We start from the raw sequence: 13,405 nt of genomic DNA on the forward strand, positions 1-13,405 counted from the left end.
AATTATTAAGTCTTCCAAGATAATCTTTAGCCATAGTAATTCACATATACCCTGTGCCATAGCTCGAAATTCAGATTCAGCACTTGATCTTGCGACATCATTTTGCTTCTTGCTTCTCCAGGTGACTAGATTCCCTCCAACAAAGGTGCAATACCCAAAAATAGCTCTTCTATCTATCACTGAACTTAGTTTGCATCAGTATAAACTTCAGGTGTAATCTTGGTATGCTTCCTGAATAGTATGCCTTTCCCAAGAGTCCCTTTTTAAGTAATGCAATATTCTATAGACTGCGAGTCCCTTTTTAAGTAATGCAATATTCTATAGACTGCTTGTAAATGTATTTCCTTCGGCTTATGCATAAATTGACTCACAACACTTACTGTATAGGTAATGTCTGGATGTGTATGAGATAGATAGATCAATCAGCTAACAAGCATTTGATACACCTCTCTATCTACTGCTTTGTCCCCCTTAGCTTCTCCAAGTTTGTGGTTTTGATCTATAGGTGAATTAATTGGTTTGCATGCCAACTTTCCTATATGCCTTAAGAGGTTAGTAATGTACTTTTGTTGAGAGATAAAGATCCCTATCTTGGAACGAGCCATCTCAATTCCTAGGAAGTACTTAAGATTTCCAAGCTCTTTGATTTCAAATTCCTTTTTTAAGTTTTGTCCTAGACTTTGCCTTTCATGTTGATCATTCTCGATTACTATTATGTCATCCACATATACAATGAGAGCTGTGACCCTGCCTGAGCCTGAATGCTTGATAAACAAAATGTGGTCTCCTTTGCTTTGTTTATAGCCCATATTTCCCATTACTTTAGTAAACCTTCCAAACTAGTCCCTAAGTGACTGCTTCAAACCATACAATGCTTTCTTAAGCTTGCTCACCTTAGCAGGAGCTATATTTTTAGCGTATCTAGGTGGGATTTCCATATATATTTCCTCCTCGAGGTCTCCATGTAAAAAGGCATTTTTTTACATAAAACTACTGGAGTGGCCAATCAAAGTTCGTAGCTAGGGATAACAGAATTCTCACTGTATTCATTTTTGCTACTGGAGCAAATGTCTCTTGATAATCTATTCCATATGTCTGTGTGTACCCTTTTGCTACTAGCCTTGCTTTATACCTTTCTAATGTCCCATCTGTTTTATATTTCACCATGTATACCCACTTGCATTCTACTAGTTTCTTCTCTTTTGTTAGGTTTACAACTTCCCATGTTTTGTTTTTCTCCAAGGCCTGCATTTCAACATTCATAGCATTTCTCCAATTCTCATAGGTCAAAGCCTCAGAAAGAGTATTAGGAATTGACACGGTGTTTAAATTTGTGAGGAAGCATTTATGACAAGGAGACAATCGTGCAAATGACACAAAGTTTGAAAATGGATACCTTGGTTGTTTGGTACATGCCCTAGTTCCTTTCCTTATGGCAATTAGCCAATCCAATTCAGATGTAGATTGAGAAGGATCAAAAAGTACTACCTCATTCTCAAGATTACGTTCTAATGCTTGAACTGACCTTGGTTCAGGACTCTTCCTCCTTGACTAAGCCTAAGGAAACTTGTTATTAAACACATCTGTATTCCTTTCAACTAAGGATACATGTCCCAGTTCAGGTTTAGGCCGAGTATCACCAAGGTGGGGTTGTTGAGGTCCAAGGGTAGGAGCAAGCTTGCATTGTTTGGGTTGTTAAGGTTCAAGGGTAGGAGGTAGATCTAGCTCGAGTAGAGAATAATCCTTATTGTCTACAAGCATAGTCTCCCTCTAACGAGAAGGTGGAGGAAAAAAAGATGTGGACTCATCAAATGTAACATCATAAAATTTTCTAGTAGATGGATGGTAGCATTTGTAACCCTTTTGAGTGGAAGAATAGCCCACAAAGATAGTTTTGAGCGCTCTGGGATCCAAATTCTTCCAGGTTTGACTATGTATATGAACATAGGAGACACACCCAAATATTCTAGGAGCAAGATGAAGAGTAATGGTAAGATGCGGGTAAAGGTATGACAAGACACCCATAGGGCTTTGGTGATTCAATACTAAGTAAGGAGGCGGTTGATAATGTGAGTGGTTGTGAGAATTGCTTCCCCCCAATAATGTTTTGACACACTTCGTTGGAATAGTAATGCCTGGGTTATGGAGAGAAGGTGACAATTTTTCCTTTCAACTACCCCATTTTATTGAGAAGTATAGACATAAGAAGATTCGTGAATGCTCACTTCCCTTTGGAAATAGGTTGACAAGAGTGTGATTAAAATAATTGCCAGCATTGTCTGAACGAAACCGTTTAATTTGGACACCAAATTGGGTTTTGATCATGGAAAGAAAGAAGAGCAATACAATACTGACTACACTTTTGGATTTGAGCAAAAACAACCAAGTCACTCGAGTACAATCATCAATAAATGTCACAAACTAGCGAGCTCCAGAAAGACTACGAATTGGAGTAGGACCCCAAATGTCACTATGAATCAATTCAAAAAACTGAACTTCTTTTATTGATAAGTGGAAAGACTGAACGCTCGTGTTTAGCTAGCTCACAGATCTCACACACAAAGTATTTATTTTCAAATCCTTTGAACAAGAAAGGAAAGATAACAACAAGAGTTGTAAAGGAAGGAAGGATGACCTAGCCTATAATGGTGGAGCAAAATCAGGTCTTTAGTAGTGGATTGATGGTGTTCAAAGAGGAGAGTGAGGCTTCTACTTCTTGATGTCAGGTGTCTCAGGCACATTCAGATAGTACAATCCGTCCCTTTCCTCAACATGTCCAATCATCATTCCCGAGTCCTAATCCTAAAATAAACAATGTGATGGAAAAAATGTAACTTTGCAATTTAAGTCTTGAGAAATCTTGGTGATAGATAACAAGTTTGTGGACAGTTTAGGAACATAAAGAACATTTTTAAGGGTGAAATTTGGACTGAGTCTTATATCTCCTATTCCAGCTACAGTGGTCAAAGAGCCATCTGTAGTGACTATTTTCCTATTACTAGGACAAGGAGTATAAGTGTTGAAATTATAACAGGCATGGGTCATATGATATGTGACTCTTGTCTCGAGTCAATAATCCATGAATGTCAACAATTTTTCTAAGGCAGTTAAACAGTGAGAGGTGGGAGATATACCTGAATGTACCAATGAACATTCCTCAACTTGTATGCTTGCCCTTTGTAAAGGTGAGAGGTGGGGTACCTAATGGTTTCTCAAGGGCTGCCAAAACATTCCTCAACTTCTAAACCTCCTCTTTATTGAGATCTGTTGATTCTAGGCCTTTCTTGCTGTGCAATCAGCTAGTATGCTTTCCCTTTGTAAGGCTTATTTTGTCCTCCTTTGGTTCCCCACTCTTTGCTAGGTGGTTTTCCATTCAGTTTCCAGCATTTCTCCCGGGAATGCCTCGATTTGTTACAATAGGTACACCATAGAGTGTCCTTATCTTCCCCACTTGTTGTTTTGGATTCAGCCTTCCAATTTTCTCTCGATCCTCGGGTTGCAGTTTTTGTCAGCAAGGCTGATGTCTCTAGTGATTTCGTCTCCAACATAACTACTCTTCTACTTTCTTCTGCTAAGATAATTGAAACTACTTCATTGAGATTGGGCAGTTCATCCTTACCAGATTTGGATTCTTACATGATCAAAATCTGCATTCAGTCCTGCCAAAAAATCATATGTGTGATCCTTTTCAATGAATGCCTTCAAGAATGCAACATCCTTACTGTCCTCCATCTTTATCACCCGATATTGATCAATTTCCTGCCACGGCCCCTTCAATAGGTTTACATACTCAGTGACAATCTTTTCTCCATGCTTCGTTGACAGAGTTTTAATTTGCAACTCATAGATCTAGGCTGCATCCTTGACTTTTGAATAAGTTTGCTGGATTGATTCACATGCCTCCCTTGCAGTTGGTAGGAACATACATGTGTCACTTATTTCTAAAGACAGAACTCCAGAGCCAAGCCATAATCATTGAATCCTACTCATCCCATGAGACAAAACTGGGATCTCCTTCATTAGGACCAGTTCCGATGATATGGTTGAGTTTGCCTTTGCCCTTTAAAATGGTTTTGATCATCTATGACCATTTTAGATAGTTCTTCCCAGGGAGCCGATATGCAGCACTGATTTGCTGCAGTTCGCCGGAGACTGGGGTTGCAGGTACTTCTTCGGTGCTATGAGAGAGAACTTCGGCAGACGTGGATGACATCCTTTCAGGCAGCTAAAAAATTTAGGGCAACTGGTGATAGGGTGATGAAGGCTGAAAAAACTGGACAACAATGAAGGCTGGAGGTAAGGCCGAAAAACTGAACAGCAATTAAGGCTGGAGGTTAGGCTGGAAAACTGAACAGCAATGAAGGTTGGAGGTTAGGGAAATAATTGGCAAGGTCAGAAAAGCATTGCCCATGGAGAGTTCCCTAAAGCTTTGATACCATGTTAGCAATTTGGGAGAAGGCCTAATTGAAATTTTATTGAATCTGAGTAGGGGTATTTATACAAGTACAAAATATCAATGCTATCTCCTAGAAAACAGGAATAAATTCAAATTAAGATATCAATAACTGATATTTGAAATGCTAAATTATCTTCCTCTTTCAAGCTTTATCATTTCCTTGAATTTTGGAGCTTATCCTATCTTCTAGGCTGCCTCATCTTCTTTTAAATCATGAATTCTTTCAACCACCCTATCTTTTCTTTTTAAACTTAAGCATCCAATCTGCCATCTTTATGATCTTCGACATAAAGGTGCCCCTAATCGTGGTATATTGTATAAGGATCAGAATTACAGTCAAATTGTGGGATGCACCGATATTTATTGGGAAGGCTCTCCTAGCGACAGGCGATCCACATCTGGATATTGGGTATTGTTGGTGGCAACTTAGTCTCTTGGAAAAGCAAGAAACAAAAGCGTTGTCGCCATATCTAGCATAGAGGCTAAATATAGAGTTATGGCCCTAGCAGCGTGTGAGTTGACATGGTTGAAACAACTAGTAGGGGATTTGGGAGTAATTCAAATCAAGTCTGTGTAGTTAATGTGTGACAATCAAGCTGGAATGTATATTGTCTCTAATCTCATGTTCCATGAAAGAACCAAGCACATTGAAATTGATTGTCATTTTATTAGAGAAAAGTTATTTTTTGAAGATATTGTCCCAACATTTGTGGGTTCTCATGACTAGTTAGCTACTATATTCACTAAGTCTCTCAAAGGTTCTCGTGTGAGCTACATATGCACCAAGCTAAGCATGTTCAACATCTATGTTCTAGGTTGAGGGAGAGTGTTAAGATATGATTTGTATATAGGATCTCTATGGTATAGTAACCATAATCTTGAGATACATAGAATATATGTATTGAGATAAATAGAATATATGTAGGATATAGAGAATATAGAAATATATGTAGGATATATTATTTCCCTTTTTAGTGGTTTAAGTTCATGTATATAAAGGCTGTACAAACCATTCAACGGTGAAGGGAAAAGATACATTGTTCTATCACAATTACCATTTGATATTATACATATAAAGTTATCAAGAAGTCCCTTTTAAGAAAATAACAAGACCAGCGATTAATATCGTTATTTTTTTCTTAAAATAAAAATCATACTTGCATATTTCACCTATAATTTGAAACAAGAGCATCAGTTTTTGTATATTATCAAACCAATTACATTTTTCTAACTTGCAAAATGCCAGGCCATCTTGAACCTGATTCAATGAAATTAACATGACTTGTCAGTTAGTGTTGATGAAAACAAGCCTCACACATAAACAAGCTAGGAAACAAAATCTCATTTTATAATCTAGATCCTTATCTAATTAATGTCTAAGACAGTATCTTACCTATAAATTAAAAATGAACAAGCCTTTTCTTATAACCAGAATAAACCATATCAATTAAATAGTTCCATGTGTCTGGTTTACAAAATAAGACTAGATATCAAGAAAGCTGAAGAACACATAATTCTTATCTATGAATTTAATGGCATCATCCCATGCATGAGTGTAAAAGAAAGTTTATGAATTGTTTTCAAGAAAACTCAAGAAAAACAATATTATTAAATGTTGAGATCAACTTGAAATTTTGGCCATTTTAAATTTGTTGCGCAGGATAGTAAATTTTCATCTGAAATGTGCAACTATGAAGCACTGCCCTATGAAGGATTTGGGTTCCTCTATATATGGCATAGGAAGTTATTAACATATGACAGCCATATCATTGCCTTGAGTAATATATTCATTTTTGGGATGTTATAGTTATAAAACTTACATTCCTTTAACTTCCAAACATGAATTGACACTAATGCTTTCTCAGCAGAAAACAACAGGCTGTTATATTTCACATCATGTCCTTCATGCAAAGTGATGGGCAAATCCTAAAAGAAGTTAAAGTACCTTGTCCATCAACCAAAATGCAATTGTCTTATCACCAACTAGGGCTTGATCATGACTTTCAGCGTAAGAAATGCATTTCTCTAACCACCTTCTATTGGTGAGCGTGAAAACAATATCACCCACTCTCCAGTCCTCATCCCTTTTCCTATTCCAAAAACAGAACAAAAGTATGCATAAAATATATGGGAGTAAGAATACATATGAAGACCAGTAGTATACCGACTTCAAGAACCAATAGTTACATATTATAAACATTCAAATGGTTTATCATTCCTTACATTCAATTAATAATCATCAACTTGGATTACAGAATAGAAAATACAACCAAAACCATGTGTTAAAGCCATAAACCTCATATAGGATGCTTGTCAATAATTAATTTTCTGCACTGTCAAACCAAGTTGCCTTTTTGCTGGGGTATTCTGAGGGACTCCGTTCTTACAATGTGCCATTCAGCATTTTAAGACATCAAGATGTTCATAGTAAGTTCATATTGTTTAAATGTTTGTCCCACCTTTCTCAATTTCCTGAACTCATGCCATCGCAGTCTTACTTTTGTATGCATGGATGGTGGTGATCACTACATTTAGCCATTTCCTGATTAAAGGTGGTTTACCTTTCATTCATATAGCCACATGAACTGCTCACCTTATTTTACCTAGTACATGAACATGGTAGGGGAGAAGTATTTGTGTTGGAGATGTATGATTTGCTAGATATTTATCTCTTATTTTCTGTATTTTGGTATTCAAGTGATTAGATTAGGTTTGTTAGAGGAGAAGATAAGGAGGAGGAGAGGAGAAGATAAGAAGATAAGTTTGTTAGGAGAAGATAAGAAATAAGAATCTCCTTGATTACAGGAGATAAGAGATAAGATAGGTTTGTTAGGTTTGTTAGGAGAAGATAAAAATAAGAATCTCCTTGATTATAGGAGATAGATTTTTCCTTGTTTTAAATTCTTAGGAGATAGCTGTCAAACCTGTATATATACATGTGATCAGCTCAAATGAAAAAAATCAAGAGAGAAGAATTCATTCTTGAATATCTCTTGTTTCAATTTGTTTCAAGATAATTTCTATCAGCTTTTAAAAGCCTTATATTGTCTCCATCCAGAAAAACCACATTCTAAAACACTTATCTTGTATAAGAATGTAATATTAACAAAAAGCTGCCATGGAAAGGGTGAAACCTGTACAAAACCTGTGAGCTTACACATTTGAAGAAGAAACAAAAGATGGGTGGACTTCCTACTTTTATGAGTAAGAATGTGATATTTACTATGACAGTGTTCAGACCATTGTTGACACAGTTATGGAACCTTTGCAGATTCATTAATGCTTCTCAGCCTGTACATCTGCAAGTTATGATCCTCTTTCTCTCAATTAAAGGAGCACACTTACCATTGGAGAAAAAGAAGTGGTTTAGGCATATATGGCAGGCTATACCTAATGAGAATCTCTGAAGTAAATAGAAAATATACTAGTAAAAATGATGGATTCTAGATCATAGGTGTGATAGCCAAGATAGAGGTGCTTGGGGTCAATAGTGCTCGTCTGAAGTAAACATTTTGCTTAATAAAGGACTTGGGAAAGGGATCTAGAGGTTGGAGATGAATACAAGATATGTTTGTTTGAAAATGGGAAGCAGTGATAAAAAGCCACAAGTACTAGTGGGTAAACAATTCTGGAAGTAATCTTGCCTTTTACCTTCCAGCTTGCAGTTGATAAAGATGCTTCAACAGCAGTTCATATCTGAATAACACATCAAGGGTGTTTTGGGATGTAGTGTTATGTAGAAATGTGAAGTACTGGGAGCTCAACCATTTGACAAATTTCCTTGATCTGCTTTGTAAGTTCAGGACTTCTGCAGAAGGACTACATTCATTTCAAGACGGGAGAAAATGGCAGGTTAGAAGTGAATTCTTTCTGAGTAAGACAAGGTAAGTTTCGTGAAAGGCATCTAGACCATAGGGAAACCATATTCATGCCTTTTTGCAGGCATGGGACACCTGGCAGGATACTTTCCTCACTTACCCTTAATCCATCAATTATCCATTGATATTATGGGGTTGATAAAAATTTTCCTCAATTAAACCTCTGATACCACAATTTTAGGGTGTGCCCCCAAAATACAAAACTCTGATACCAAATTTGTGGGCCCTTGCTGATTACCAAATGTTAATACCCTATCTAAAACATAAAAACATCTTGAAATTCATTCAATTAATAAAATATGGGGGCAAAATTTTCTGTCTTTTAGATAATTCCTCAATTCCATCGACTCCTCACACCCTGTATCTTATTATCTTGATTGTCCAAATATCATGTCCATAGTTGACTGCAAAACAAATAGCAAAGCTGGGAACCCACCATCCAGGCACTACTGCGTAGTAGGGATAAGCCCAAACTACATTTCCTCTTTTTATATTCTTCTTTCCCTGGCCATTCAACAGCCGGGCCCTACTGACCATACATAATCTTTTTCTATCTTTCCTCATCTCTTACTGCCTGAACTCTGGCCTCCTACCCTTTACTTCTTACCAACCACATTCCCCTTACATGAACTCTTAGAATAACTCACTGGGAACACTCAAACCCTAGTCAACCATTGTTTTTTTCTGTAAGTATAGTCAACCATTGTTCAATGCTCACATATTGCAAACCCCAACCAGTCTGCTCAAATAGCATGTGAAAGGTGCTCAACATGTCAATCACATGAAAATTAACAGAAATATGAGTGCATCATGAATATCCATTTCAACCTCATATGTGAGGTGAATTTTGCAACATAGACATCACTTAGCACTTATTGGCTACCAAAATTGGAGTACAACATGATTTATAACAGTTATATACTTCGACATAGAGTCCCAAAAATAAATAACTTATATGGCCATGCACACCTCTTGGATAGGCCTCTAGACCACCTCTTGTTCTTGTCCTCCAACTATTTCATATGTTAAAAATAATAAATGACATGCGATAAGGTATGAGAACTCAGTAAACCACAAACAAGTAGTGCCATCCAACAAACCACTTTCACTAAATGAGTACCCCTATGGCCACAAGGCAGTCATGCTCAATCCATCCCCCTGGCTGACAACCACTTCTCAGGTGACCCTTATGACCTAAAGTCCAACCTGTGAGGAAAAATATTGCACAAGGCTTGGTCCTATAAACACAGAAAACCTTTTTGCATGCTCACACACTACTGAACATATCGACTCATGTATCACAAGCCAATCTACATGATATCTCATGCAAACTACCAAACTGCTTATGCTATGCAAATGCATGTAAAGATTAGTGATCTCGTAGTGAAATATGCCAAAAATCCTCTTTCAAGCTCTTCACAACCTCCAATAACAAGACTCCTCTCCTACTAGCACGCAAACAAGGCCACAGGGACACAATGCTATATAGACAACTCACACACCCTACACCCTCATGCGTACAAGAGAACCCCCAACACAAGCTTGTAACACCCTCACACATGCCCTATCAAGGAAAAGTTCACAACACTCTCCATTTAGGGTTTTACCTAGGCACTGGTTAGGGTGGGGTGGAAACACCAATCTATCCCCATTTAATGGACAACATAACTACACTACCCTGCACACCACAACACATGCCACATCACATACCCTATCATACCACCATACCACATATCATACCCCGCCATACTGTGACCACCTTCTCCCTTATGCAGACTCCCTCCTTCTTGCATATTTATGCAGGAGTACATATACCTCTGCCATCTCGTCTGTCCACAACATTTTCAATGTGGCAACCATACACACTTGCAAGTTGTACTGCACACATAAGATGGGGATAAATGTACCAATTTTCCCTTTACACTGATCCTACTAACGTCCCATCATACTTGAGCAAACTTTCCACTCTTTAGACAATTGTAATCAATTACCTTGTTAAATATTCTTCCACATCATCACTAATTTCATTAATTATGATCTCATCAGTAGAAAACAGCTTATTGCTAATTTTTGTTTCTGCAGCTCTTCAGGTGAATCCACTTTGCATATATTCTTATTCATTTTGAGGTGGCAATAAGTTTGCCGAACTTACTATTGTTGTTTGGTATGGAAATGATCATTTCTTATGATATAGGTAGCTCTATATAAGGTTGGCCGGGTGACAGGTTGGGATAAGGAAAGCTGGTTTATGTACTCCTTTTTAATGTCAATTGTTTAAGCAAGTAAAGAAGTCCAAAGGAAAAAAAAAAAAAAGAACCTCCAACAGGGTGGAGCTTTTGTGTTGATTGAAGACTTTGCAGAGTGTTCTTTAATTCTGATCAAATCAAAGAATTTGCCAATTCTTTTCAGATCAACTTGTATCCCTCCCTCCTTTTCCTGGTAGCTATTTTAGATTCCTGCAGGATATCATAAATCTAACCTCCCTTCTGTAGATGCAAATCCTTGACGCTTTTTACTACAAATAGACTCACTTTTTTTTGTATAAAATTATAATAGTAGGGGTGACGAGGATAAACATTTAAGATGCATGCCTGGTATAAGACTAAAGGATGGCAAGTTCCCTAGCAATATAGACAGAATAAATGGGTTTTTCAAAGCCATTCTACAACATTCACACTATGATATATGGTAGCTAATATTTATCTGGCTTCTCAGAGTTGCAACTTTCAATTTCCCTTCTTGTTTCCATAAAAGGTTTTTGGTTATCCATAGAACAGAAATCACATTCATTTTGGTTGCAAACTTTTTGTCAATACTAAGTTAATAATCAATTTTTAAGACTCACAATAACAATACACTTTCAGTAATAAGCATTGGAAGTTTCACAACATACTTGAGAAGCTCTATCCATTTATCTGCTATGGCCATGTGCAGGCGATAGTCGAATCCAACCCCACCATCTTGAACCGGAATACAGAATGTTGGCATTCCACTTACCTGAAAAGTAATAGAGGTTATTTAATAAAAATGGCCAAAGACCAGCCATCGCATTCTACAGACAGTGATTACTGAGTAGCAGTAGTTTCCACAGTTGTCCTCTGATCTATTTTTTCGCTGCTGGCAATAATTTATGAAGTTCCCATTTATTATTGTCCTTCACAATATAGCAGATGTGTTAAGACTAAATTTTATGAAGTTGCCATTCATTTGTCTTTCATTCCTGTCCCTCATAAGCACATATGTGCATAGAAAATAGAACAATACCACACCAGCATTGCTGGCACAAATATGATAGAGAATAGGCAACTAGTTCAAATTTAAACATATGATCTTTTCTATATATTTTTTCTTTCTTTTATTTTACTTTGTGTTATTGTTTTGCCCAAAGTAAAAATGTGCCGGAATTCTGGAAAGAAATCAGGAAGGAATAGAGATGATCGGTGGCAGTTAGTTTGCAGGATCTAAATGTAACTAATTGTAATTAATAAGGGTAGTTTAGACTTTATGTAAGTTGGATATTTCCCTTAGGAAGTTCCGCCTCTCTAGTTTATAAATAGAAGGGTGTGGAGGTCAGATATGATCATCAATCATTCATCATCTCATTCCCTTGTGTTCGAGTGCAGTGAGAAGCGAGTAAGAGAGCTGTGATAAGATAGTTCTTGTAGTCTTCTTTAGAGGATTGTATTTGAGAGGCAAGAGGAGGCGAGAGATAGGGATATTCTTGTACTGTTTTCTACGTTCTTAGTGGATTGTTCGCTTCTTGGACTGCTGGATGTAGTGCCATGTGTATGGCATGAACCAGGATAAATCTGGTGTACTACTTTCTGGTTTGCATTTCTATCTTTTCAATTCTGTCATTAAATCTTATATTGTGATTGATTGCGGTGAGATCATTGAGTGCTTCTTGAGTTATATTAGTACTCAGTTTTTAACACTTTGTACCAAAGGATATGTGTGCTTCTAGTACTTACTGTTCACAGATGAAAGCATGTATCCACTTATCCTGCCCATCGCAGGTAGCCATCCCCTTATTGGTTATTTGTCTCTTATTCCTCATTTGTAGCAATCATCTTTCTGAACTCCACTTCGGCCGAGCTTTGAACATGCTTCAGATTATTTGAGAAGTGACTGAAACCTAGGTCCAGCAATTCTTCTACCTTTATTTCAAGAACTTCAGTGCTAGTATTTTCATTGATTGTTGCAAGCACCAGCGGTATGAGCCTCTAGCAAGTCCTAACCCAATTTTTACCAGAAATGCCTGAGGTTTTTATTTTGTTTTCATTTTCTTCTTTTGACAAGAGATGAAACACCACAGTCAACCAAAGTCAATTTCCTAAGCAAATATCTACACTTCGACAATTCATTTCCTTAAACTTCATTCAAGGCAACCCCTCCATGAGGACCTCCATAACTATTAGCACTCTTAGCACCATCACCACCTTTAATTGCTAGCATCACAAAACAAAATAACCACTCTTATCACCAATGCTCTTATGATAGCCAACTAGCCATCATCTTGCCATGAACAACATGACTTTGCACATCCACATAAGCAATAATGCTGTTGTAAACAGTCTCTGTACTCTGAGCTAGTCTCAAAGAGCCTTTGGAAGATGTCTGGAAGTCTTGTGAATCTGTTGCAATTCTTCCACTCTAAATATGGAAATTCAGCTCATTCAGACCTGGGATCAGGAGGTTAGGGAGAAATATCAAGAGAGATGTCACAACCCTAAGGGTAAATCAGTAAAGGGGTTGATAGTAGCCATTAGTTGTTATCTAGCTGGGGGTTAGGAGGATAGGGAGTCAGCTAACAGTACTGCCTTGTTGTTATGTTAGTTAGGGGTGTTGTTGCTGTTATGGTTGTTGCTAGAGGCTCTATAAGAGACCTACAGCAGTAATAGGAGAATCATCAGTGGATTGAATAACACATTCTCTCTCCCTCTGTACGTCTAAATTCTCCCCTTTCTTCTCCATCTTTCTGTTCTGTTTTCTCCCTCCAATTCTGTTCTTTCTTCTTCAATTTCCCATTCAAACCCTAGGAAATCCTAGGGTCGTGACAAGAGTTCTGAGG

At 37.4% G+C, this 13,405-nt stretch overlaps 1 protein-coding gene across 3 annotated transcripts in view; it reads right to left on the minus strand.

The window, feature by feature from the left end:
* The window catches only part of LOC127790235 (1,4-alpha-glucan-branching enzyme 1, chloroplastic/amyloplastic-like), a 93,096-nt gene that overhangs the window by 21,481 nt on the left and 58,210 nt on the right, over positions 1-13,405 (minus strand). For all 3 annotated transcript variants that reach the window (XM_052319569.1, XM_052319568.1, XM_052319570.1), the window contains exons 15-16: positions 11,228-11,331; positions 6,402-6,546 (exon numbers count right to left, since the gene is read on the minus strand). In XM_052319569.1, the coding sequence (XP_052175529.1) occupies positions 6,402-6,546; positions 11,228-11,331 (249 nt within the window). The remainder of the gene's footprint in view (positions 1-6,401; positions 6,547-11,227; positions 11,332-13,405) is intronic.

The sequence above is a fragment of the Diospyros lotus genome, chromosome 14 (assembly GCF_014633365.1).
Source record: "Diospyros lotus cultivar Yz01 chromosome 14, ASM1463336v1, whole genome shotgun sequence".
NCBI lineage: Eukaryota > Viridiplantae > Streptophyta > Magnoliopsida > Ericales > Ebenaceae > Diospyros > Diospyros lotus.